The sequence below is a fragment of the Camarhynchus parvulus genome, chromosome 1A, assembly GCF_901933205.1.
Source record: "Camarhynchus parvulus chromosome 1A, STF_HiC, whole genome shotgun sequence".
Lineage (NCBI taxonomy): Eukaryota > Metazoa > Chordata > Aves > Passeriformes > Thraupidae > Camarhynchus > Camarhynchus parvulus.
This window is the reverse complement of record NC_044586.1, coordinates 9,478,079-9,505,667: the sequence shown is the minus strand read 5'-3', so window position 1 is coordinate 9,505,667 and position 27,589 is coordinate 9,478,079. Positions and strand designations below refer to the sequence as shown.

At 42.2% G+C, this 27,589-nt stretch overlaps 1 protein-coding gene across 1 annotated transcript in view; it reads right to left on the bottom strand.

The window, feature by feature from the left end:
- Nucleotides 1-11,345: 11,345 nt before the first annotated feature.
- LOC115909982 (tyrosine 3-monooxygenase-like) overlaps nucleotides 11,346-27,589 on the bottom strand; it is a 28,731-nt gene continuing 12,487 nt past the window's right edge. The window contains exons 7-12 of the mRNA XM_030959750.1: nucleotides 24,096-24,231; nucleotides 23,405-23,474; nucleotides 21,634-21,690; nucleotides 18,617-18,712; nucleotides 13,190-13,323; nucleotides 11,346-11,505 (exon numbers count right to left, since the gene is read on the bottom strand). Coding sequence (XP_030815610.1) covers nucleotides 11,346-11,505; nucleotides 13,190-13,323; nucleotides 18,617-18,712; nucleotides 21,634-21,690; nucleotides 23,405-23,474; nucleotides 24,096-24,231 — 653 coding nt within the window. The remainder of the gene's footprint in view (nucleotides 11,506-13,189; nucleotides 13,324-18,616; nucleotides 18,713-21,633; nucleotides 21,691-23,404; nucleotides 23,475-24,095; nucleotides 24,232-27,589) is intronic.

Below are 27,589 nucleotides of genomic sequence, written 5' to 3'. Positions count from 1 at the left end.
TTGTATAATGGAGGAAATAATAATGGAGGGAATAATAATGACAAAGTATTTTCCTGATTTCTCATAGTTATGCTGCCAGGTGTGCTGTGTAGCAGCAAGTGATGGAAAGTCAGAGGTTTTAGATGGGACTGTCTGAAACCGGTAGCAGTAGTAGTAGTGCCAAGGACAAAACTGTCTCTTAAACTAGTTTTAGAAAAGACCTCAAATATTTCACTAGAGAGATGCCCAGCTTATTGTCCTACAAGCTGCTGGACATGGATTCTGGTGGGCCTTGAAAGGACAATCTGTCACACTCTGCAACCAGTCGAGTGTGATGATAGGGACCACTGCAGCCCAGACTGGTTCATCACCCTGGAGCAGCATTTGATAATATCTGGCCTCCCCAGCTCTGGAAACAAGTCAAAATCTCCAGGCTGGCTTACATGATTTTATCCCTATCACTCATTCTTTCCACACAGCCCTTTGGGGCATGGAATAGATATCTCTTCTTTATCCTCAATTATTTATTCCTGAAGATGCATCACGCTGTTCTTTCATTAGAAAGTTAGCGAGCAGGAAGAAAATTGCCCAAGTGTTTTTTTCCAGCAGCAGGAAGGTGTCAGGTAGGAGGGCAGGAGCTCAGCCAAGCCCGTGTTTACATCATTAATCTGATGCTGCGCTACCACCTTGTGGGCAGAAGGTAAATAGCGCGGAGGGACCGGCACAGGGGACTCGGGGACAAACACCTCGCAGGGCACGCTGCTGCCCAAGGACGGCACAGCCCGCATCCTCCAGGATGAGACACCTCGGGATCGGGCAGCCAAGAGAAGCCGAGCAGATTGTGAAAATCTGCTGGAGCTCTGAAGTGAAGGGTGCCCTGCAAAGGGATGCGGCAGTATGGTATTCCTGTGGGATATAAAGAGAAGCAAGTAGGATGAAATCATGTTCCTATTATACTAGAGTACCAATGCCTTTATATAAAGTAACTCTTCTGATCTGCCTGCTCTTAACCACAGAGCTACTCACAAGTTTCTTGACTGGCTTCCACCTGCTAACTGCACAGACAAGTCCCTTGGCAGTGTGTTGCCTTGGAGTACCAACGCCTCCATGGTCTTCTCTCCACATTCCAGGATTGCTGCAGCTCTCTTGAATTTCAGTGCCGTGCTTCAGGGAAGGATAGAAATAAGAAAGCCGCCTAAAAGTCAAGTTACTGAATGTGTGATTAATAAGAATATTATTGGTATCCTCTTCATCCCTTCAGGATTTGGTACTCCATGGCACTTACCAGATTCCAAGAGAAGATCTATTCAAAACATTATCTTCCTTTTCACTAAAACTGAAGGAATCTCCCTGAACACAGAGACTCTGCACGATCAGATGTACTGTCTGATGTGCCTCCTCACACCAAACTACAGAGAGATTTGTAAAACAAGTGTTTCTCTGGCATCTGTTACATGCCCAAGACTTCCCTGGAAGTGTTCAAGGAGCAACTCGACCTGGAACTTAGTGCTGTGCTTTAGTTGATATGGTGACAGCTGGACAAAGGCTGAATCTTGGAGGTCTTTACCAACCTTAATGATTCTGTGAGTCTATGATTGGCACAAGGTAAAAGCTTTTGGGGAACTGAGCCTCCTGTTAGTCAACAGGCCAGAGTTCCAGATTTACACCGGTGCCACATTCTGGGGCGGGATGAGATGCAAAACCTTACTGAGGGTTTCCACATCCAAAGAATCTGTCCAATAAGCCCAGTTGATTTGATGTTACAGAACAAGCCTTTCTCCATTGCTCTTCATTTGGAGCAGTCCCCTTCACATGGTAAATTAGGTGTCTGCTGGAGTAAGCGTGTGAACTTGGGTCTCTAATGTGACTACAGGTTGCCTTAGTGGAAGGCAGTAAAATCCTTTCTGCTTTCCTTCTCTTTCATCTCCCCCATCCTCTACATTTTCATAAAACAGTTTGAGCATTTAATCCAGTACTGCCACTTCCAAGCTCAAGAATGATCCATCCTGGCAGACAGGAAGCCAAGGAAAGATGCCATGAGGCCTGCATGGATGAAACAGGAGCTCCAGACAAATCTCAAACACACAAAAAAAAAGAAACATGCAAGAGGTGGAATTAGTTTCAGATCTCCCTGAGGAATACAGACACATTATATCATGCAAGGATGAGGTTAGGAAAATGAAAGCCCAGCTGGAGCAGAATCTGGTAAGGGATGTAAGGAAAACAGGAAAGGCTTATAAGAGTGTATTTACAGGAAAATAAAAAGAAAGGGGCAGGGGAGTGGGATGTAGGCTTGCTGCTGAATGAGACCATGGAAAAGACTGGTGACTTTTTCGCTGGAGATATGGGACAACCAGAATCTTGGTGAAACAGTGCACCTGATGATGATTAGCCCCAGGCTCCAGTACAGACCAGCGGGATCCACCAGCTGCAAAGTGGCTTGGCAGAAAGAACCCGATGGCCTGTGAGTGCTGGGGACAGCAAACTGACCACGAGCCAGGAATCTGCCCTCTAAGCAAGGATGGACAACAGCATCCTGGATGGCAGGAAGATGCAGCGCAAGGAGTCAGGTGAACTCTCCTTTGTTGCTCACCAGTGTTGGAACAGTGTCTGGAGTGCTGTAGCCACAAGGATGAGGACAAAAACATACAGGGGCAAGTCTAATGAAGGAACATGAGGATTATCCATGGATTGGAGCATGTGATGTACAGGAAGACACTGAGAAAGCTGGGACTGTTTTGAGCCTGGGAAAGAGAAGGCTCAATGGGATCTGAACAATCTGTATAAATAACTGATGGAGACAGTAAAAAGGGTAGATACTCTTCTCAGTAGTAGCCTGTGAAAAGAGTCAAGACAATGGGCACAAAAATCAAATACCTGAAATTCCTTTCAAATTTAAAGCTGTTTTTTTTTTTAATAATTGTGAATGGTCAAATGCTAAAACAGGCTTCCCTGAGAGTTTGTGTAGTCTCTATCCTTGGAGGTATCCAATGCCTAGCTAGACACAGTACTGAGCAACATGCTCTAGTTGACCCTCTCTGTGTAAGGTGTTGGAGGAGACAAACTCCAGAGGTCCCTTCCAAAATCTGTGATTCTGTACAGTAACACATTTATTACTCCAGGCACAGTTCTGATAGGAGCAATGCTTCTGTGTACAACTTTATTTTCCCTTTTTGGCAGAGACGAAAACCATTTCTATCTTTTGATTCTGCTGTCAGGATAACATTCAGCCCGCAGTTATTGTGGGACATGAGTGAGTGCTCATGCTCTCTTCAGCAGTTTTCTGTGCCCTACTTCTCCTGTTGCCCAAGGAAACTTATTGAAGCATCACAGCTCATCTCTGTCCCCAGCTTGTCCAGCAAGGACATGGAAGAGACCAAAGTATATATTATCTTTTCGTGTGGCATAAGCACAGGATATGCTTGAGGCATGAAGAACAGTACATGTACTGCAGGCACTCTTCCACTCCAGGTGTGTGTGAGAGTGGTCTTTTAATTCAGGAACAGATCACACACCCCTCACTCTGCTCCAAGCACAGCAAAATTGCTGCTCAGAACTCCCATGCATCCAAGGCTCTCTCCCATTTTTCCCCACCTGCTGTGCTTTTGCTTTTCTCTTCCACTGACCAATGGTGTGAAACAGCAGAGCTGCTGTGGAGTAACAGGCTGTGTAGGACATATCTTGAGGATGTGCTAATTTCACCTGCTGAGATCTTGCTAGTGAAAGATTTTCATGTCATGCTCAAAATAACTCCTTTGCTGAGGGTGGAAGTCTGTTAATGTGACAAATGCTGAACCTGTTTCTCTGCAGAGAAGTTGCTAGCAGAAGACTCTGATGGTGTTGTAGGAGGAATTCAGAGTAAAACAGCTCTTGGTGCTTTTTGTTGGTGCCCTCAGCTACATGAGTACTTTCTTCCTCACTTATATGAGTGCTCCTTATGTAAAAAAAAATTTCCTCTCGCTCCATGTTTCCTAAATGATACAATTTATGTCGCTCTGTGTTGCACACAAATATAAACAGGATTTCACAATAGCAAATCTGTTATATTAAAAAGCAAAAGACCTGAACTTCCTTGCCTAAATTCTCAGGCAACATAGCACACCATTAGCATAGCCTAAGACAGCTCTTCTGAAATTCTGTTGTAATACCACTTTTTATCAGCTTAATACAGAGCTAAGCCATTGGTATGAATCATACAGGGCCCCAGGGTCCTCTGTAACAATTTTAGTGTCTTCAACTGTTAGTCAACATTCTAAGGCTCTGTAACAATTTTAGTGTCTTCAACTGTTAGTCAACATTCTAAGGCTTTGGTAAACTTCTAGAATGTGAGGAAGAATTTGCAGAAGTTCATCAGGAAATTCTTTGTAGAGCCCATCTTTTCCATTTAAGTAGTAAAGAGTGATGTGTTCTCTAGCTTTCTGTGCAATGACATCATTGGTTCTTTGCTTCATGTTTTCAGTCTAGCTCTTGGACAAATAGACATGTCAAGGCAACAGGAAGTCAATTTTCTCCATGAATTTTTTCTTTTCTTAATCTATCTTTAGCTCCATTTATCAGAGTAATATTGCAGTACGGAAATTAATGATGTATCGCAAAGTACAGAGAAATTGCCCAGACAGCCAATATCATCAGAAAGCCAGTACCACATTAGGGATGGGCTGGAATTATTCCCAAACTGTGTATGCACACGATAGCAATATTGGATGACACGTTTGTCACAGAAAACCCACTCTGGTGACCTTTAATTTGCCCAAGGATAAGGATTATAATTGGAGGAAAGTTACTAAGCAACAGTGGCTAGCAAGTTTCATTTACAACACTCCTTCCTCCCCATCCTCAAACAGCATTTCACAAAGGGGCTAAACCTCAGATTCAGTTGCAAAGCCTGCCTTTGTAGGACACTAGAGACACAGGAATAGAGTTAAATAATTTTGTTTACTCAGATTTAAACCAAGAAATATGAACTAATTCAAAAGTCAGAACCGAATTGAAATGTCTGAAGTAGAAGAATTAAACACTGTACAAAATTCATATCATCATCCAACACACATTCCATTTCTAACCCATCAGTTTTGGGATTCATTCAGGAAATACTTAAAAACAGGCCTTTTTTCTTTTTTTCTTTTTTCTTCTATTTTATTTTACAGGTTCTATTGAGACTGTTCCTAACAGCCTTGTACAAAACACGTTGATCATCTGTCTCATCTTGTGAGATACTGTTGAAAGACAGCATTTGTTAATTAACAGATTAATAGATATTTTCCTTCTATGAATTCATTTTAGTTGTCTGTTTATAGCAGAGTATCTAAAGTCTGTAGTCTACCACTTCAAGAAATATTTCATAATACTGACAGTTGTATTTTTTTTCCTCAGTAACTATAATAGCAAACTACTAAATCTGCACAGTGATATGACTGTAAATGGACCCTCTATTTTTATTTCCACATTTTAGCTATTAGCCTGCTCAACAGAAATTTAGCTGCTGAATCTGAGTCTGCAAGTGAGATCAGTCAGACTGGCTTCACTGAAGTCAGCAGCACATCCTGTTTTATTGCATGCCATGCCCAAACTCCACAGCTTCAGCAGCAGCTGAAACAGAACAGACCATTGTAAATGGCATCCAAAATTGTTTTAAGGCAGGATTCTTCTAGTAACTGTACCTGACAAGTGCTATGTGTTATGTTTTATATTTAGATGTTCGTGTTAAGTCTATCACAGTTAATGCTGTGAAAGATGTACCTTGAAGATGAACAGCACTGGTTGTGGATGGGAGTAGAGATTTGTTTTGGATCCATCAGATAGTAGTACACCTTCTTTACCCAAGTGTAACCATTTTGCCAGATCTTAATTGCCTCATCAAGGGCCAGGTTTATGTTTAAGAATGTTAATGTGTAGCTCAAGTTCCGCCCAAAACCTTGGGAAAATAATCTTGAACTTTCTCACGTTGAATGAGCTAATTTTCCCCGTTTGCAAGCATAAATGAAAGGCATCAACAAATAACATTTTAAACTAGTGGAAATAAAAAAGCTCTTGACAAAATGGTTAAACAGGGTAAAAGCACCTAGCATTCAGGTACAGCAACAATAATTTTACCATCTTCTGCTGAGAGGGCAGGGCTTGGCCAGCTGCTCCCTTTTCCTTCCTAAGGCAGCCTTCACTCAAAATTTAGGACTCCTGTGTCTTGCAAGGCAGCAAGGCCTTGTCAGCTTCAGCTTTCAAATAATTGTAGAATCGTAGAATTGTTAAGGTTGGAAGATACCATCAAGGTCTAGTCCCACTGTTCACCCAGCACTACCATTGTAATTCCTGAACGACTAGACCACATCCCCCAGTGACAGATCCAGACACTCCCTGAACACCTCCAAGGACAGTGACTCCATCACCTTCCTGGGCAGCCTCTTTCCATGCCTGATTGCCCTAGCAAGGAACAAATCTTTTAGATATCTAGTAGTCTGACTCTTCCCTGTCTCAGCTGCAGGTCATTTCCTCTTGTGCTCTCACTGCAGCACAGCAGAAGGGACTGACCCTCACCTCCCTCCCTCCAGCCTCCTTTCAGGGAGTTGTAGAGAGTGATGAGGTCCCCCCAAGCCTCCTCTTCTTGATACTGAACAAAACCATCTGCCTTGGCTGTTCCACATAAGATGATTTCTAGACCCTTCACAATACTTGTTGCTCTTCTTTGGTGTGTTGTTTTCCATACACACCAAAAACCTCTTTTCTAAAGATCTCTTTTTCTGTTCTCTATCTTCTATATCCCGTGTTCAAAGAGAAATGCCTCAGATAAGGCTAACATTCCTCAGGCAGGGTTAAAAAATCTTAAGTGACCTTGAACCCTGCACGCTCTAACAGGTACAAAATTGTGTCCTTTATATGAAAAAGCTCCTGTTCAGACAGAAATGTTTCTCAAATATAATGAAAGAGCCTATGCAAAGCAAACTTGTTTCAGGCATATCTATGGGTCCTTTCTATTCCTCATGCCTTTGCTCTGCCAGTTGTCAGCCTTTCTGCTCCTTTTCTAGTCTGTCTTTCTTTCCCCTGGGGAGTTTGTGTGGTGGGAGAGGGTGCCAGAGATTTGCTTTCACTTTGGGCCTCAGCCACCAGCTTTACCCAAACCTAATGTATACTTAATATGATGTAGCCAATAACCCTTTCTGCCAACCTCTGATCATGTGCCAGCTGAAGAATGCTGCAAAGTAATGTCTTCTGACTAAATCTCGAAGCCCACGTATAAACTCTTGATTAGTGGTGGCTGAGATTACTGGGGATGTGTGTCTGTACCCCTCTGTTTCTGTGCCAACTGGAATTTCTCCATACTGTAGGATATCTAAGGAAGCAGGCTCTGGAGAGCCTTCTGTTTTTGCAGTAGGTGTGTAAGGCAAAGCTGCTGCAGGGTTTTTCCTGGTAGCGTCATTTCCTGACTCAAGAAGTCGTGTAACACTTCTGTGCACGGCTAATCGGTGGCCTTGACTCGCTGGGGGAGTTATGGCATTTCAGGGATGGCTGTAAGGAGATCTTCATAGGTGAAGTTGTACATGGAAGAATTTAATGGTGTTCTTTGGAAACACACTATCTTTTCCATGGAAGCTTGATTTGTTTTCTTCTTGCTTCATGACTCAGCAGAGACAAAGAAGACTGAGGGTAATGAGGTTTCCTTTCTTGGAAGGTCTTTTTTCTTTTCTTTTTTTTTTTTCTCTACTCACCCCTCCTTCACCTCAGCCTTTCTTGAAGTGGTTAAGGAAGGTTTATATTCACCAGGTACAAAGATCAAAATGTTAAGGGAACCAGAGGGAAGTGATTGAGAAGGTCTTTCTGAGGATGACAGCTCTGCCTTGTAATACAATACTATTTCTCATGGGAGTGGGTGGGAGGCCAGCCTAAATTTCCCCTTGCTGTCCTGCCAAATTCCCCAAATTGCATAACTGTGTATTCTCCTAACACAGTGGTACCCTTGGCATCACTAGCAAATCTGCAGGGAAGCAGTGAAGCAGCTGGAGGCTTGAAGGTGGACCAAAATTGGTAGAGGACAGACTTGGTTAGCCAAAAAGCAAAACAAACCCAAACCCACAAACTGAATTTACTAACTCTCCCATGTATAACTGAAGAGCACAATACAGATTTAATAACATACACTATTTGGTTCTAAATGCACTCCATCTAGGAAAAATAAGTTTATCGGGATAAGCAAAGGGCCCATGGGGAGTTCATCAGTTCAGTTTCAAGTCACAAGATGTGTTTTACTTGGCTATGGAACCTTTTTTGTGCAAGATTAATATGAAACTGCTGAAATGCAAACTGACAAAAAGACATATTTTTACTGGTTGGTGCTTTTTCCTCTGTGCCATTATTTTCATCAGGAGGCCCCATCGCTGCCTTTCCCATCACTGCTGCCTTAGCCTGACAGGAGGATGAGGTACTTGTTGGCTTCTGTGAGGAAATGAAAGAATGACTATTGGAAGAGCAGAAAATGACCAGTGTAACTCCTAAGGATGTAACCCTGAAGGCTTTTGTTTTGTCACTCCACTGAATCAAAAGAAAAGAATTTGGACCTTCTCGGAGGGGAGTGTCAAACATGGCTAGCCTGGGGTAGGTTCTGCCTGAGCAAGGAGGGAAAGATTTACCCTCTTTGGAAAAATATTTACTCATCTTGAAAGTCCAGGTAGCCAAATTCATTAGTTCTGCAGCCTCACCAAGTTTCACTGCAGCCTAGCCTAGCCCTGTGTGCCAGCTGACCATCACTAAGGCAAGGAAAAAGCAAGCACACCCACAGTGGTTTTGATAAATCTTGCTAATAAAATTGCCTGTGTGCAGCACCTTAAACAGGCTCAGTGCTGTCGCTGGGATAGCTTGAGAGGCTGGGTACTACTCAGCATGTGTAAGGGTGGGAGAATCTGGCTCCAAAATGGTTTCTTTTTCTCTCCTTGCTACAGGACCTGGAAAAGACAAGGGTGTGTGGGCGGGCCTGGAGTCCCTCCAAAGAAAGTGTGAGGCCTTGGGCAAAACAAATCCATCAGGTCTCTCATTTCTTCCAAATATAGGTCTGTTCTGAATAATAGCCAAACTCAAGTCTAAATTCCACGTTCAGCCCTTTCAGAGGGAATACATGAAAAAGACCCTATGGCCCAGAGAGTCCGTCTCTAGAAAATATTTTGATAGCTCTTCCGCTCTGGCATTATCTTCCACTTAAAAAGAAAGAAAAGGAAAACACACAGAACTGGAGCACATGATTTAATTTTCACTGTAAAAGGACTGATTGATGAAAATAATACTTCTGAAAACAATCTGTTGTGAGCTATCAAATATTTTTGCCTATGCACCAATTGGCAGGAAGCAGACAGATAAATTATTACAATATGTAAGAAAACAAATTGCTCTGAGGAGGAATGGTATTTGTGTGTGTGTGTTTATGAGCAGGATAAGTAGAATTAAACCCATAAAAGCATGCTGAGAGATCATCTTCCATCACAGCAGAAATATATTGGAAGCAAAGGAACTCACTTCAGCTCTGTCCCTGGCTGAATTTCTAGCAAAACAGGGTTTATCATATACAAGTGTTCTCCTGGAGTAGAATTTTTAAACAAATTAAAATAAAAAAGGAGATTGGGATGTTCCTGCTGTTAGGAGGAAGGGGGTCTCATAGCCATTTTTGCCAAGATACTTCAAAATTTTTCAGGCATCACCACATTTTAATAAAATGGAGCAGTTGCAGCAGATCAACAGATCTTGAATATTACTGCTCATGGGAAAATTTTTGGAAGTGCTGTAGACATGGAGATTTAAGAACCAGCATTCTATTAACTTTCAATAAGACAGTTTCTATAGAGCCTGACAAGTGGAAAAATGACAGTGAGATAAGGTCTGTATGAAATAACAGCCTGTGGATTGCTCTGTGGTGTCCGTGCACGTGTTCCTATCCCACAGTGAGCAGCTCGGGCAGACATGGTAACTCATTTTCTGGTAACTCCTTTTCCATCAAGAGCCAAACCACCTCACATTTTCCCCAGAGCTCTGGGGAACAGGGCAGCTGGTGGGTAGCAGTGGATGAGATAGCACGTGCTAAATACAATTTTGAATAAATAACTAGAGATTCTAAGTGGCACAGGATAAATATACTTGTATATTTGTAGATAACTATCACCCAGCTCGAGCCGTGAGATCCACATTCCCTTCTCATGCCATGCCTGTAACCTGCATCAACCCCTTCTGCTAGCACTGCTGCTGAGAGGAGAGGGAACCCTTCTGGTCTGGAGCATCATCTTCCTTTCCTGAGCTACCCTCTATTTGTGCATTGTAGAGGAAGGAAGGGACACAAACAGCATGAAAGTCTGGATTAGGCAATAATTAGACTGATTCTGGGAAATGTGACCTGTGGAACATAAATAAATTTCAGGCACATCTGAGGAGCTGGAGAGGGAGATGAGATGAGTTGCAGAACATACCAGATATTTTTTCTATAGCAAGGCTATATGGCTGCTAGTGGTTGATCTTAGGTTTTCCACCAGGTGTTCCACAGATTTGACCTTTTGATCATTGCTGCATCATCATGACATCAACAGGAGGCAAAGATTTCTAATGGTATCCCGGGGAATCTAAATTGCATGAAAAAAAAAGCAATGGAAGCCTATTTGCTAAAGGGCTTTTTACAAATCTTTCCTTACACAAGAATTTCCCTCATAGAAGTTAGATTTCTCATTCAAATTAAGCATCCTTGTATGTGACAGGGCCAGAGTACCTGGGACCTTTTATTTTCTTCTTTTTCTTTCAACGAAGGTACAAATATTCCGTGATCTTAAATGTAACAAGAAATTATCTTGCCATATTTCAAGGCTACTGGATGAGTATTTAAAAATAAATAGTGAGCAGAAGTGCTCCTCTAGCAAAATCTTGTACTTGCATATTTTTAGGGGGCCATTCATAGTTTGTGGGCAATAGGTGATGCTAATTGCTAGCAGCAAGGAGTTAGCTGCAAGGACTGCTAACTGTGGGCAGCTATCCAGCCTAAGAGGTTGTGATGGTACCATTAAGGCAGCAAATATAACACTGTGTGGATGAAAAGTTACTATGCACTATGCTGTTTTGTGACAGATAACTTGGAAAGGTGGCAAGGGAAGGAAAAAACTTGTAAGAGTCCAGTAACACATAATTATTTTCATATCACCTACCAAAAATTGGAGTAAGGCTTGTTTGTGATTGAAACATTCTAAGCAGGAGCTCATTATTTCATCCAAGACAGCAGCCTAAACTACAGTGAAAATATTACCTGAACTGAGCTGCTTTGTGCATTTAAGATTTCTGCCTGTGAGTACAACTTCACCACTAAACATTACCTACAGGTATCTCGGTGACAGGTGAGACGTACTGCTGTGGTTTTAAGAGAGGTTTTCAAGGGCCAAGCAGAAGTTTTCCAGCTCCTCTTTTATCTGGTGGAGTGCCCTCTTGACTTTCTGTGGTGTGTTCAAAACCTCTATGCTGCTGGTGAAAGGGTCGTAGCGCAGAGCAAAAGGCTTCTTGATCTTCATGGCGAAGTTCCTGTGGGGAGACAGGCCAGAGCTTCTGGTTCAAAAGGTGCAAAACCTGCAGGACCTCATTTCTCAGGGTGCACTCATGGCCTTACTGGGGAGCAGAGGCTGCTGTGACACCTCCTCACTGCTTCTCCTGGGCTTTGCCTGGTGCGGCACACCCTGCCCATGGCTGAGCCCCTCACAGCCCCAGAGATCTGCAGTGCTGGTGTCAGCCTGGCTGAGGCTGAGCCCCTCACAGCCCCAGAGATCTGCAGTGCTGGTGTCAGCCTGGCTGAGGCTGAGCCCCTCACAGCCCCAGAGATCTGCAGTGCTGGTGTCAGCCTGGCTGGCTGGGTCCCGTCTGTGCTCTCACCGCTCTGCCTTCACACAATTCAGAGTTATTACAACCACAAGCTGAGGAATGCAGGAGCACAGCATGTCTGCCGCCTTCCCTTCCAAGAAATAACCTGGAGCAGCTCTTTCTGTGTTATATTCTAAAAACCTGTTGATACTAGGCATCCTGGGCTGTTTTTCTGTCTCTATTAAAAGAAAAAACACGACTGCTTGCCATTTTCTACAATATTTCCATTAAGTGCACGCTGGTAGGAACCCCCTGTACTGATGTTGCCTTATGTTTTCCGTGCTGACAGATTCTTGTGCTTTCAGTTATTTTGAGCAGCCTTGGCTGTGCAACTGTCTTGAAAAAATGTATGAGAAAGCTCCATGCCTGAGAGCGGTGTATTCCTTGTCCTCGTACGTTCTTTGCAGGTTTGCCTGAGTCAAAACCTTTGCAAGTCCTCTCTCTTCTGCCAGGGAGCTCTCACCCACGTTTTTACACGTATTAAAAATTTAATGTGAACATTTAGATTTAAGATGATGAGCCTAATTAGCCATGGCTATAGCCTCAGCAGACAGTGCTTCTGGGGAAGAGGCGAGGAGAGTAGGGAAGAAGTCTGGCTCAGGCTCTCTTCCTCTAATAAATTCCTCATTTCAGCTCCTGCATGCTCCCCAGTAGCTCCACAACCAACATCCTGCCTCCAGCCAGAATTGGTCATGTTTTTCTAACTGTTGGAGATGAAGGCCTGAATTTAAACCCTGCTTACTTTTTTTAAAAAAAAAAAAAAAGGAAAAAGAAAAAAACATCCTTACTGCACAACATCACACAGTTAAGGAAATGTGTTTAGAAACACCTCAAGCTAATTTGAAATACTGTTATTTAGGTTGCAGACAGCTACTTTGTAGGAATTAGATTGCCTGTAAATGCTGATTCTGGATTCTTGTGCAGATATAATCAGAGCAGAAAGGCAATCTTGTTTTGAAGCCCCCTGCTGATCCTTGTTAATTCCAGAGACTGCTATGACATTTCCATGTGACCTGGGGTAAATCAGTTCTTCACGACCTCCTGTTTGTATGGACTAGCACATAGGGTGGGATTGCACTCTCTCAGCTCAGTTACAGAATTTACTTCAGAAGGCGCTAAAATGAAGCACTGTTAAGATGAAGCAGGGGACAGGGCATAGCAAAAATAAATTCTGACTTTCTGTGAACCTTTTCTGAGATAAGCTTAACTTTGTGGTACAAAAGCCACTATGCAGATGCAGTGAGATAGCCTGGCATGGTTGTTGCAATAGTACATAAATAGATGTATTTGAGAATAAGAATCAAACCAGTGTGTGCCCCTCAATGAAAATACCCACAAACACTTTACTTACTGAAGCTTGACCTTGGCATCTTCCAGGTTTTCTGCAATGAAATAGACAGGCTGGAAGGCTTGATCCTGATAGGGGTGAACTGCAGTCACTTCTGGATCAAAAGGCTTGTACTCTGGCTTGTTTGACAAAGCATACTTTGCAGCAGGAACAGCACCAGTTAGAGCAGGTGAATGAACAGAGAAAGAATTAGTCCCTGCTGGGCAGTAAAATTCTCTTTGGGGAATAGTTAGGGGCAATATAAAGTCCTGTTCTTTCATATGTCAGAGCTGATTTTCATAATTACCAGTTAATAAAACAAATAATAAAGAATTTTTTGAGATAAAGAAATATATATTTCCTCTATTACCGTGATGTACAACTGGATAGCACAGCCATGTCCTCAGACAGGGAGGAGAAAGTCTATGCCACCCCCCAAAACATAAATATGCAGAAGACAAAAATATCATGCTGCTTTTTTTCAGATAGTATCACAGAAGTTTCACAGTCCTGTCTAGCATTACTTTAGAGTCCCCTAGCCCTTGTCACAGATTTCATGCTTCCTGCTGCAATGAAGATCAGAAGGCAGAATGCTTCTCGTGTTTTATGCACAGCTGCCAGGCCAGTATAGCATCCTCAAATCTTCCCTGAAATCCAATATATAAATAAACACTATACTGCATGTGTACATTTGTGGTTTTGACCCCCTACAGGTTCTTCTGCATGCTTTTCTCCAGCTCTCTTACACTGCCCCCCAGGCAAACACGAGGCTTATGGAAGGCACATCTGTCCACACTGCAGTCAAAGGTGCATCTACATGGTTTGCTTACATACACTGGAAATGCCTTTTAAACCAGCCACCAGCTTGACACCTGCGCAGAGTCCTGGGAAGGCAGCTCTGCTTAGGCTTAAAGTGACTTCCCAAACCCTTTGTCTGCCCCTGAAACCCAGGGGAGGTACTTTAAACCTAGCTCAGCCCCAGTGACACTTGAACTGCACCACAGATGTGCCTGGTTGGGCCTCCAGCTGGCCAGGTTGGTGAAGTGTCCTGGATACAAACCAAAAGGAGAAAGGAACTCATCCCATCAATGTTGAGACCTGTTTTTCCCACCTTCAGACTGGACAGTGGGCCCCATTCACCTAGGGGCATTCTTTTAGTACCCACCCTTCTCTGAGATCTCTCTCTTTCCCTTTTTCTCTTCTCCAGTCTTCAGGAGACTCCCTTCACCATTTTATAATCCAAATGTCACTCTCAGGGTGCTACTTGTAAATAACTGGTAAGAGTGGGTGATGGTGCTCAAGACTTTCAGTCCAATCTGCTAGTTGGAAAAATTCAGACAGTACTCCTAAGCACATATTTAGACATTTCAATGAACTGGTGCAGAAATAAATGCCAGGCTTAAAAAAAACCAAAAAACCAAAAAAACAAAAAAACCCAACAAACCCAAAAAACCAAAACCCAACAACTCCCAAGAATATATAAAAGATGGTGTTTTTCTTGCTCTTCATTTGCAGTGTGTAATTGAAGAGTAAACCTTGGATAGCACTCATACAATCTAAGATGGTTGGTATACACAAACATGAGGCTGCTCTTAGAATGTTAGAAGCTCTGGGGAGCTAATGGGAAAAGATTTCAGTAACTCGAAACCTGACAGGGGTCCCACTATACTGTCAGTGTTGAAGCAGAACTGAAATCCCATTGATTTCAGTGGAAGTTCAGCTTGAAACCGGATGGCCTTAAAGGCCTCTACAAGTTAAGTACTGGGTGTGCTGCAAGAAAAGCATATGTAGCACTGAGTGTTGCCAGAATTGTGGTATGAGCCATAAGATTTTACAGTATGTAGGACAGAGTCCAGCTGAGTGTTAACAGAAGAAGCATTTGGGATAATGTAGAACAGCTGACAGAATATAGTGAAATAAACAGTGCAATACTGAGAGCTTTTGGGGAGGAATTCTTACAGTTCAGAGGAGGCAAGTTTGGCCAGCAGTCAGACACATTACAACTGCTCAGTTTAGGCTTGGGGATGGTTATCCTTCTGATACCTAGCTGCTGTTACTAAATGCTTTGTTAGATGACAGGGATTCAAGTGCAAGACTCATGCAGAGAGTGCCTAGCTCTTCCTCTCATCCTCTGCCTTACCCCCAGATTATGCCCTGAGTTTGGGCAGGATCAACTCACGAACAGAAAACATCTACCTGAAGCTGGCTTCAGACTGGTAGGAGTGGGTGCTGTGGAGAAAAGGGAAATGTTTTAGAGATTTCACAGTCAGGATGTGGTTCCCTTGGTTACAGTCACACACCCACAGCCAGTCAGGCCAGGCTGCAGCTCAGGGATGTTCCCAGGCTTCTTGCTGATGCTAAATTCCCATATAACATAAGCTGGATGACTGCTGCTTGCCCTCTGCCACTGGTTAGTTGTTATCTTCTTGTTTTAGTAACTCATGCTCTTATTCCCTCCTTGGTGGCTGAATCATTCTGCTGCTCCTGGCCTGAAAGTCTTCAGGCCCAAGGAAAGCCCTCCCTTGCCCAGGCTGCTGCAGGGTGCCTCCTTCAACACACGACCTGCGGTGAGATTCCTACAGGATTTGCTCTGTTCACTGCCAGAAAAGTGCCAAAACTTCACTGCCTGTGCCAAATATGTTGATCAGCTAAAAGATAGGGAATCAAGTCTGGGACCTCCATGCAGAAGTCTGTGTCTGGCCCCACTGAGAAGACTGGCACATAATTATTAGGTTGGATAATGGCTTTCTGCCAAGCAGCAACAAAACTAATCTAGAGCAATAAACTCAATGAGTCTCACTATCTTCCAATCTTCATCTTCTCTGACAGATGTGTCTAGACACTGCTTTATTTCTGAATAGGCACTACACTACACATTTTCTCTCTTCAGCTGTAAAAGAAGCAGCTGGTACAGGTTTGCAATTTGCTAACAGGTGCTTAGGCATCGGATCTCACCACTTCACCCACACTGCCAGTGCCTACTCTGAAGTTAGAAACAGATGAACAGGCAGACTAGAATGAATAAATTGAAATATTTCTGTATTTTGGTTTTGTTCTAAATAAAAATCAATGATATTAAATCAGCTAAAGAAGGAAGCTTCAGCACTTAAATTTATAGATGTAATTAACTTGTGTACAACAAATTTCAGGAGCTCAAGGTGACTTGCACAGAACCACTAAGCCACCGTCCCAGAAGATGCACAATGAGGAACTTGGAGAGCTCACAAAGGGATTCTGCAGGGTGCATAGCAGAACTGCTGGTTAACTGCTTGCCCATCTTCTGGTTTAGGTGTTATATACAAGAAGAACATGCTGAAAGGGGGTAACCCTATTCATTACCTGTTGAATATAAATGCTATCACTCCTGCCTGTATTTTCACTAAGATAACGGATGAACACAGAGGTGGAGCCAACTTTATCAAAAGTTTATCCAGTAGCTTCACCCAACAATTACCAGTGATAAAAGTAGTGACAAAAAACTGCCATTTTTCAGCTCAGGAACAGTTAGGACTTCTCTCTCAGACTCAGAGGTAGGGAGTTTGAGATTGTACTTTTTTTGTGCTATATAGATAGCACAGTTTTGTTCACAAGCAGTCCTCACCTATGGTTTTAACCAAAAGCAGAAGAGCTTGTTGGTGTCTGAGGAGAAGAATCACTAAGTCACCCATTGAAAAGGGTGGAAATAGAGAAGACAGAGTACAAGTCTGCTGAACTTGACTCCAGGCACCAAAAGTGACCATTTCTAATGAGATCTTTACCTTCATTTGAGTAAAGCTTAAACAGAAAAAGGAAGTGACCACATCAGATGGATTTTGTCATGCATATTGCTACGAAAGCTACATAAATATCAGCAATATGATTACCTCTGCCCTTTATTATCCTGTTTAACATGTAAATTAACTTGATTTAGAGCCATAAAGTTTTAAGCCAGGCAGAGTAGAATAAATTTGGCCTTGAATTGTGCTTTGATTGGACATTTCTAGTTTTACTGGATAAATGAAAGCAAGTTTATGTTTCCTGTTTGTTGGCAGTGAATATAAGAAGTACTGAAGAATTCCCAGATAAACAGTAGCTTCAGCAGTACATAGTGTGAAATAGATGAGCAATCAGGCCAGGATCAGGTTGCTATGTAGAAAGGAAGTCATGTTTATTCCTCCAGAGATGTAATGAGCATGCAGATCTTTCAGCTTATCAAGAGAGAAAGCTCTCCACAGAGTTATCTCACAAACATCTCCAAATTGCAATTGTGAGGAAAAACAGTGATAAAATCAGCAAGTGGTAAAAGTGAAGGTCGATGTCTGGGAAGGTTCCCCTTTCCCTGTGTTAATTTCAGCTGCCCTTCTGTGGGGATTCCTACTTGAAATGCCTTGAGAGACATCAAAATGTTGGTTTTTCCCTCCTGTCAATTGACTGGGAAGTGGGCTGACCTGTACATAACTGGGAGAGTTTTGTAAAATGTTTATTGTCATGACAACCCAACTATCTCCAGTTCAGGGAGTCCAAGCTATGCTAATTCAGCCACAATTCCATATGAATGTATCATGCATCTGGCTGTTAGGTTGCTGAGTTTATGTGTTAAGCTTAAAATATATCTCCCATGAAAAAGAGAAAAGGTTTCTGGTTTATAAAAATTCTTGAAAAGAGTGCTATTTATTTGCCTTTGGCTCTTACCAGTTTAAAAAATATCATGCAATATCTGCACAGCTTGAAGGATTTGAACCCTGCTGATAAGAGTTTAGGGCTTCTGCAATTAAAAAGTGATCACCTGCATCAGTGCTCTTCAAAATTAAGGAGAAATTAATATTTTTCCTATCAGCTGTTTGGTCAAAGGAGGGGAAATACTTTCTGTAAAAGTGTACAAATCCTCTTCCTACAGTAAATCTACCTAAGCAAGGCAGGACAAAACCTGTGCTCGCAGATTTTGACCTATGTAAAACTAGAGCTTACATAAGTTTTGAAATATATTTAGGAATGAAAAATACTAAAGCAATTTCTTTTTATCAGTGTCCATGCTATTTGCTGTTTCTTTGCACTTCATTTGGTCCAGTCAATCGGTGCCTTTCTGGTTCATATGTGTGTGAATGTCAATGGCATGGAAAAAATAGCCAAGCTCATAATAGGCATAATATTGCCCTCTAGTGAGTAATTCAGAAAGGAACCTGAGTTTTGTGTCAGTCAGCTGCATCACTACTGGCAGGAGCAGGAAGAAACAAATCCACAATTTTATGGGATGGTTGCTTTCATTGCATTTTGTCTCTTTAGATTAAAGCCAGGTACAATACCACAGCAGCTTTTCCCCTGTAGCTTCTGTGAAGGGAGAATTATTTGCAAAAGGAAAATCTGAATTTTGAATCATACTGATTTTTGTAGAAAAAACATAGTTTGCTTTAACCAGAGTTCAGGAAAGTGGATTATAGAGATCTTTCAATATTTTCAGCATTTGACACATACCATCAGCTCCCCATAAGATGAAAGCAGTCCTGCACCATAAGCTTTGATCACTCCATTTTGCTTGCAGAGGCCAAACTCCACAGTGAACCAGTAAAGCTGGGAATAAGAACAACTTGTGAAAAAGAATCTGAAAAGGTAGGAATTTTTAAGCTTCTCATCTTTCCTTTAATTTTCTTTTATCCTCATTTCTTAATATTGTTGCATCTTCAAATGTTATAGTTGCATATTTTAAGAAAATAATTTTTTCCCTCAGCATATAAAACACACCAAACTTAACATATAATTTTTCAAAACTTGTTGTCCCACTTAGAAAAAAAAATTAAATTTTGAATGATAATACATAGGTAAATGAAATTATATTCTTTTCTTTCTTTGGAAGATGTTACTAATTACCCTGCAATCTCTTAGCCCAGAGCCTCACTGTAGTCAGTGGAAGCTGTCAGATTTCCACCACAGTCCCCAGAAGGACAGGAAGATCCTGACAGAGGGTTCAGCACCTTTACAAAGGTACTTGTAAGGAGAGTCTCCCTCCTCCTTTGTCTGTGTGATCTCATTCAGAAGAATGGAAGGATGCCTTTTTCCATATTGTGTCAATTATATCTTAGTCATGCTCCAGCAGAAAACAAAGATACATTTCTCTGGACTTTTCTTGTGATAAAAGCATCCTTAGGATCACACTTCCCTTACCTGCTGGACAACAGTGGGATAAAAGCAACTCTTGGCTCTGCCAAGCTTTTAGTGCTTCCCTTATTATAAAATCTGAGGAAAATGACAGTGGAGGACAAGTCCTGGACACAGCCCTGAGAAACTGGATAGGCATTGTGCAAAGGGAAAACATGGAAAATGAAGCATTTCAAGAGTATGGCTTTGTCTCACAACTCTTCAAGGTTCCTTTAGAGACACAGAGCCCTTTGCTGCCTCCTACACAGGGATAGACCTTGGCTTCATAGCTATGGCATTTTCAGGACCCTGCTTAAAGAACCGCAGACAATTTGTAAAACTGTGTAAAGCTCAATTATTATTCTGTCTATTTTGCCCTTTTCATACATTGTGTCTCTTTCTCTCACCCTCCCTCACACACCTTTTCATTTTGATGAGTTAGCTTTAGCCTTCAAATTTATCACTGAAGAAAAAACATGCCAGGATCTTTCCTTTTGAAGGATCCTGAGTTTCAGCAAATAATTATGTGTTTATATTCTGTTAATAATCTTGACTCTTATTATTTCACAATGAAAAGTCTTTTTAGTATCTCTTCATTTTGCAGGAGGCTTTTTTGACTGCAAAATGAGACATGGGAGGAGGAGGAATTCTTTTTAGTGTTTCTTAAAATATGCTGTGTTTGGATTTTGGATAGTGAGGTTCTTTCGAGCTCTCACTGTTTTAAGAGAGTTAAAAATGTATTAGTGGCACTCTGGCTGTTTCTCATGTCTGGTGCATGGATCCACCTGCTTAGAGAAGTCATGGGGCTGAACGAAATAATGGCACTTCAAAATTTGTCTTACAAATGTTTTAGACCATAGCAACAATTCTGAGATTCTTTAAAGAAAACTTCTAAGCTAGTTACCAAAATTCTCCTTATGAAGAACAGGGAATGCCAGGGACTTTGAGAGATAATCTTAGAGTTCATGTTGGACTTTCATGTCAGGATAATGAATACACTTCAGGTTCTCCTCTATCTTACCTTTTTAGAAAAGGAACTCAAACAGTAAGCCTAGATTAGGTGTAGATATGTTAAACATTTGTCTATTGGGATGTTAATCCAGAATAGATTTGCTGTTCAGAATACTTGAATGGCACTTACAAAATTGTATTCCCACAGACCCTGAACTGCAGGGATCCCTTTAAAAAGGTGCCCTTATTCTACCTCCCCAAACCCTAGATGATGCTAGGAAACTTTCAGCCATGAGACCCTTTATCCTTTTGATCTTAACCCTATCTCTAGTCTAGGCCTGGTCAGCTCAGGATCAGGAGGGGGTGCTTGGAGAGGAATGCTTTATAAACCACAGGCCTTAACCCAACCTCACCAAGTCCTGGGGAATGATGCAAATTCTCTGGGACTTGGAATTTTTTAAGCCTAGCAAAGGCACAGATCTTAATCTCACTCTAGCCTCTCTAGACCCAGGTAGTGGAAGAGGGAATGTGGACTGTCACCGTCTCCTCACATCACCACTCCCGGACCTGGATGAAGTCACAAAGGATTCAGCCCTTGTTGCAATCTTCAGAAATAATGGTGGTTTTACTTGGTCCTAACCCAAGGATGGATAGGTGCAGATGGATTTCAGGTGAGCCACAATGTCCTTCCTGAGTGGGTGAGGAACTTCAGGAGTGACGTTCTCCTCTCATTCCCCACCTGTACTAAATGAGTCTCACACAGCTCAGTGAGGGTAAGGCTCCTCTCCTCCTCTGGGAAAATCATCAGGACTGGTAAATGGCTGCCATTATTAAAAAAAAAAAAAATCACCTGGCCTGCAGCCAGACAACTTTCAGAGCAAGTTAAGGTGGCAGTAAGGGGCTGTACAAATTGTTTTGATGGTTGTAGGGAGCCTAGTGACTCAGAACTGAATGGCAGTACCTGCTCCCAAATTGTTTTAAAGTGCTCACCTATTTGGTGAGGTTAATGAATGTGGGATGAACCAAATTGGGATGGTTCTCTGCACCTCATTTAGGAGAAAATACAGGTATCACACTGGGTATCTAATGTTTTTGGTGAGTCTGGAATGTGAATTGGGACCATCCTGTGTCTGAACTTGTAAAAACTTAGCTTAAGCAATATATCATTATAAAATCAAGAGGTGTAAGCATTTCCTCAGGTGGAATCACACCATTCTAGGCTCCCCCAGAGGGATTCCAGTCCCTGCTCCAGCACCTTCCTAACCTGTGGAGGAGAGGAGACAATCCTCCTGATGCTCCCATTCCTGCAGTCAATCTGAGGCACAAAAAGCCTTCCCTGCACAGCAAGGGATATGCAGGGAATCGTTTGGGTTTGCCTCTGATATTAAACTGCCATCTGCACTTACTGTGGCCAGTTTCTCAATCTCCTCTTCAGATGATCCAAGAGAAGCCAGTCCAATATCCTAAAGCAAGTAAGCAAGCAGACAGTGTTACACTGGTGTGATTATTCAGCCCAAGGGAGAGAAAGAGGGGAAGGGGGAGGGCCACATCATTTCTAGCATGAATAGCATGAACTATTCATTGTTTTTGTCACCCAAAATGACCTTCCATGGCTTCCAGGATGCCTACCTCTCCCTGGCCCCCAGCTACATACCACTGGGAGCCACATTAGATGAGTGATTAATCCTCAGTGTTCTCTCTGTGTAAAATTAACCATCTCTTGTCTTAATGCTGGACTATCTACACCAGGCAAAAATTTACAGGGAGGCATGAGAAGGAAGGACAGCAAAGGTGGGTTTTGTCTTTGCCATTACCTTTCTGTCCCTTATTACTCTTTCTGACAGCCCTTATGAGCAGGCCAGGTCTGTGCAGGGATGATTCTGCTTACTTTCATCTGTGCTCCCTGTTAAATGTTATCCTCACAATAGCAAACTGTAGATGACTCCTTTTTTTTTGCTATCCCAGGAGTCATGACTCTTTTTTTTTTTGCTATCATGCAACAAACAAACAAAATAAGGGTATTTTCACCATTCATTGTCTCATATTGAATGGGGCAAAAAAGAATTTTCATGGGGTGAATTTCAATGGTGAAAATACTTTGTGGGGACAAAAAAGTGAAATGTGAAAATTCACTGAATGTGATCTCATGTTGTATAATCTGTGCTATTGATAAGAAAAGAAGAAAATTGAAAGCTTTGAAATTGCTGTAGTCTTAAACAGCAACTTCAGACACATTAAAAGTAATGTGTCTGAAGTTCCAGTATTGAACTGAACTGAATAGGTTTCTTCCAGAATAAATTATAGATGACTAGGATGCTTAAGGTAGTATCTTTTGATTCTGTTAATAACCAATATTTATGATCAAAATGGTAACTGGCATTTATTTAAGTTGATACAACTGGAAACTACATCATATGAGGTGAACTGATTTTCTTTCAAAGATATTTCTTCAGGGACCTAGGTCGTGTTGGGACCTACATCATGTTACCCCTCTGATCTTATCCCCAGTTTCCACACTGGCCACTGATTGATAAGCCTGGACAATGAGAAGTCTTCTTCCCTCTGCTATGGTTTTGAGGAACACTCAAAGTTCTGAAGTCTTTAATTATACGAGGTCATTGAGTTCAGTTGGGTCTGATTGCTCATACTAAATAGCCCCTTATTTTACAAAGAAGCTCTGTTTGCTTTTTGGAGCCTCCTCACCAGTGTGAGCAATGCTGTGAGAATCTGGTGAGTTGTAAAGGGAAAAACAACTCTGATGAATGACATGGTGATGGACACAATTAAAGTTTCTTGCGAGACAAGAATGTACATCCAGAGACAGACCCAGCTTGGAGGCTCAGCTGTGTAGGTTCATGTGGTGGAGCACAGGAAGCCAGGGGAGCAGAGCTCAGCCTCCAGCCCCACAGAGACATCCAGACTGACACAGCCCTCCCACAGAGAAGCCCCACAAGCTCTGCCTGCCCTTCCTTTCACACTGGGTCTGTAGGGAGCAGTGCTACCACTGCCTTGGAGGAAACATCTCCCAGGTGGCTGCTGGCCCACCACGCCTGGAGGTCACGGCTCGGGCACAATCCACTCTTAGCACTGCATTGCACGGTGAGCTGCATGTAGTTAAGGCACTCTGGCCTGCTACCCAGAGCAGCTGGTTAAAGGGTCAGCAGAAAATGTTCTTACCTGTGAGAACTGGGCAAACTCCTTGTCAGCCAGCATGGGAACATGACCCAACAACTCATGGCAGCAGTCTCTGGAAAATAAGTGGCCTTCTTGTTTGTTAAAGGCTTCCTTTCCTGCCCTTTCATGAGGTCCCTTTGAAGGACTTTAGCCAGCAGACCCCAAAGGGAGCTGGTGTGGGTGCTGCTCCACAGTGGCTGCCTCCACACCTGGTCTGGCTCTGCAAGGATCAGAGAATTCCCTCCTGCCACCGTGTCTATGGTCTCCTTGGGATGCCATGAGCACTAACTTTCTATGTCACAACATCTTTGAAAGGTCCCTGTTTTGTCCCAGCATACAACAAAAGCATCTGAGCGAACTTGTAATTTCTCATGAAATGTAATTGCTGCTGTCTGGCCAGCACTTACTGGGAGAGTTTCACAGCAGGAAATCAAACCCCAGCAGATGGTAACAGAAGGCAGGATGAAAAGATTAAACCAGATCTTCTTTAGTCTTTTCCTTCCCCAGACAGCTTTGCAAAAGAGACAGAGAACCACACCCTCTCATGCATGACTTCCCCTTCTAAGTCTCCAGCTACCAGTTTCTCAAATTGTTTTATTCTGCAGACTGCTGGATGGAACTCCAGAGCCAGCCCCAAGAGAATGATCCCCAACACACTCAGAAGGATGGAATTATGTCAGGGCATCAAACTTACGGTTCTGGGGAATGCATGGGAGAGGAGAAATGCCTTGTGTACTGTGTGCACTGAAAGACACGAAATGCCAGGCTGGCGAGGAAGTCACGAGCAGACAGCTGTCCTGCAGCTGGCCTCAGCTGGAAACCTGTTCTCTCTGCAAAGGGAAGGGACACCAAATTCAGCTGTTTCTAGGGTTAACTACACAGCAGGTTTACTTTAGCTAAGTAGTTTCAATGATCCTTCCTGCTCTGTTGGAATAGTTCCCTCCACCAAAGCATAGCAGGCACACCGTGGCTTATCATGATTGATGTGCCCCTGTGCTGGTACAGGATCAGTTCCTGCAACATGGAATCACCTATCCATCCATCCTGTGTGCAGTCACACAGTGTCATGAGGTGTGGGAGTTCTGCCCACCCCAGAGCACATTTTTGCACATAAACCCACAATTCTCTACGTTCCACACGACACAGGTGCGTCTGAGGTCACGCATGGTCCTTAAAATCAGGCAGGGAACAGAACCTGCACCTGGTGTGTTGGAGCCCTGGATGCTGAGAATTTTAAACTTTCTGTGCTGAAAGGCACAGACCCACAAGAGAAAACTGCATTTGACCTGAGGCTGTGGAGAAGACTTCCAAAATTGATTGATAGCACTGGGATTACATGCGTGTAGCTGGTTAGAAGTGTGTAATATCACAGGGTGGAAAACTTAGAGTTTAGGGTTTTAGAATATAGAAATAAATATGAAGCAAGATGGAGGTTTTAGGATGGAGGCAAGTTGGTCTTCTTCACCTTCTTCTTCCTTCTTTTTCACAAATCTGGGTGATTTTCTCTAATTAGATGAAAGATGTCCCCATTGCGAGTTTTGGGTGATCATGATTAGGTTAGAAGCATAAATAATATAGATGTCAACGGTTTATTGGGTAATTAGGACTTAAATAGCCTTGAACAGACACCATTTTAGGGCACTTCTTGACTCGTTACGGAGCACTCACACCTTGTGAGTTTATAATAGATAAGGATAATAAACTTCAGAGTGAAACTTCAAAAACAACATTTCCTGAGTATTATTCCCCCTGACCTTAGAACAAGAAAGAGCCTGAAATTCCAACACTGTTGTTTTTCCTTTTCTTTTTATCTTGGTTTTGTTTTTTACCATTATGTTCGTCTAGAACCCACTGCACAGCCTCCCAGTGATGTGACCATAGATATTTTGCTTTGCACATGTCCACAGACCAGGACACAGAAGGATGCAACACTTTTGCACTGTGATTTCAGCTTGTACATCCAGTGTTACCCCAGAGCACCCTGCATTTCTGTGAAAGGACTGTGAGAGATAACCAAAAAAATAACCAGTCTGGTGGCCAATAGAACACACACTCTGCATGTCCATGGCAAACATGTTGGTGGTCTGCAAAGCTAAGAAAATTGAAAATCACCGCCTTCAATGATAATCTTTTTGAAGTCCTATATTCAAAATCTGGGTTTCATTCTCAGCTCCTGTAAATGACATCTCGTCTTCTTTAAAGCATAAAACTGCATTTTGAAAAAATCAGAAATGAATTTATTCTCAATTCTTCTTCCATATTCTATTGTGTCATGAAGCCTATAACCTTTTTTTTTCCTTTTTAAAAAAAAAAAAAAAAAAAAAATCCCACCCAGAAACCAAGCCATTTACGAGATTTTTTTTGGTTTGTTTTTTCATGTTTCTTTGAGAATTTCTTGTCTTACTCTGTCAGGCCATTAGTACTTCTCCCATTACAAAACAAAACAAAACACCCAGAGAAAGAAAAAAAGGAAAAAAAAAAAATTCAAAGAAGTGACAAAACATATGAAGAAATAGAGGAATGAGAGGACAGCAAGGAGTACTTTTTCCTGACATTGTGATGGACTAAGTGATGGGCATTTGCCACAGATATCTTCTATTGCTCCACTCAATTCAAAGGTAATTAGTACAGAACTGCCTCAAAAATGAACAATTAAAAAACCCCAAAAACTGTGGAGATTATGTATCTACTTTTGTCTATTTGCTGGTCCAATTCAGAGGAATGTGAAAATTTCAGAATCTGGTAATCTTTGGGTTGAATTCTGAGTGAAAATTACATTAGCTGAAAAATATATCATATGAAAACCAATACCTTAGTAACTCAATTTTGGAAAGACTATGAAAGAGTCTAGGGAAATGTATATAGCTTTAGCATCCATGTTGGAGGAGAAGGAGGGAAAATGAAAATTACAGCTTGTGTTCCCTGAGATGTCCTTTTAAACAGAGGCCAGTGAATCAGACAGTCTGCTGATGGAACAGACTTGGCCAGTTGCCTTGAAAAGCCCCAGGAAAAAGTTATCTGCTGAAGGTAATATCTGCAAAACATGAACTCCTGGTTCATGGCTGCGCAACAAAACCAGCAATCAGCAGAGAATTGGGGGTGTGGCTGGTTGGACCTGCTGCCCAAAGATCTGGGAAATCAAAGTGCATTGCAGAGAAGGTCTCGAGCAGTTGACCTAAAGTGATCTGCAAGGCTTAATTCTTGGCCCAAAAACTGGTGTATACAGGCAGCCTGTGCATTGTAGTGTGAGCTTGCTTGAGTTCACTGGCTGTAATTTCTTCCAGCTGTGGAGCACAATGACTGCCTAAATCCAAACATCTTTCCTAGAAAGAAAGATGTGCCTAGGTTCATCCAGTTAACCCTTTTAGGAAAACACTTGCCCTGTGTAAGTGATCACACTGTTAACTACTTAATGCCCTTTAAGTAATTCTGAAATATTTATGAAGTACAGCTCCTTTCTCTTCAAGCCAGCCTCACTAATAGGCAATAACAGACAGATCTCATACCAAATCAAAAGGAATTGCTCTCTTATGTTCACAGATACTGCTAAGTTAAAGAGAAGATGGAAGTTTATCTGGCTGTGTGGGCTGGTTTTAACATGATCACATTCTTTCCAGGTTATCCCCCTCTCTCTGTCTCTCTCTGCCTCCCATGGTTTATTATTTTCAAAGCTGTACAAGGGGAGGTTTAGAATGGACATTCAGAAGTATTTCTTTTCTGAGAGGGTGGTCAAACACTGGAATAGGCTCCCTAGAGAACTGGTCACTGCCCCAAGCCTGACAGCATTTAAGAGGGGTTTGGTCAATGCCCTTAACAACATGCTTTAACTTTTGGTCAGATTTTAAACCTTGCAGATGCTTCTGACTCAGACTGAATTTGGGCCTTGCAATAATGTAAATCTTCATGCTATTTCAGAAAGTATTCTGCATAGTAAAATGATCTTGTCAGAGGAAAGAGAGCCAAAATATCCATTGAAAGCTTCATGTAATGGGACTGAAACAGTTTCCTCACTCTTAATTGTGTCTAGCTGTTAACACAGCTCTTCTGAAAAAAAATTATTTCATTCATGCATAACCTGTAGGCTAAAGTAATCCAATTTTAATCTACAGTTTAATGAGGGTAGGACCAGTGGCCTCAAGAACTATGAATAGTTTTACATTTTCTTTAGCTGTCCATTTGAGAATGGAA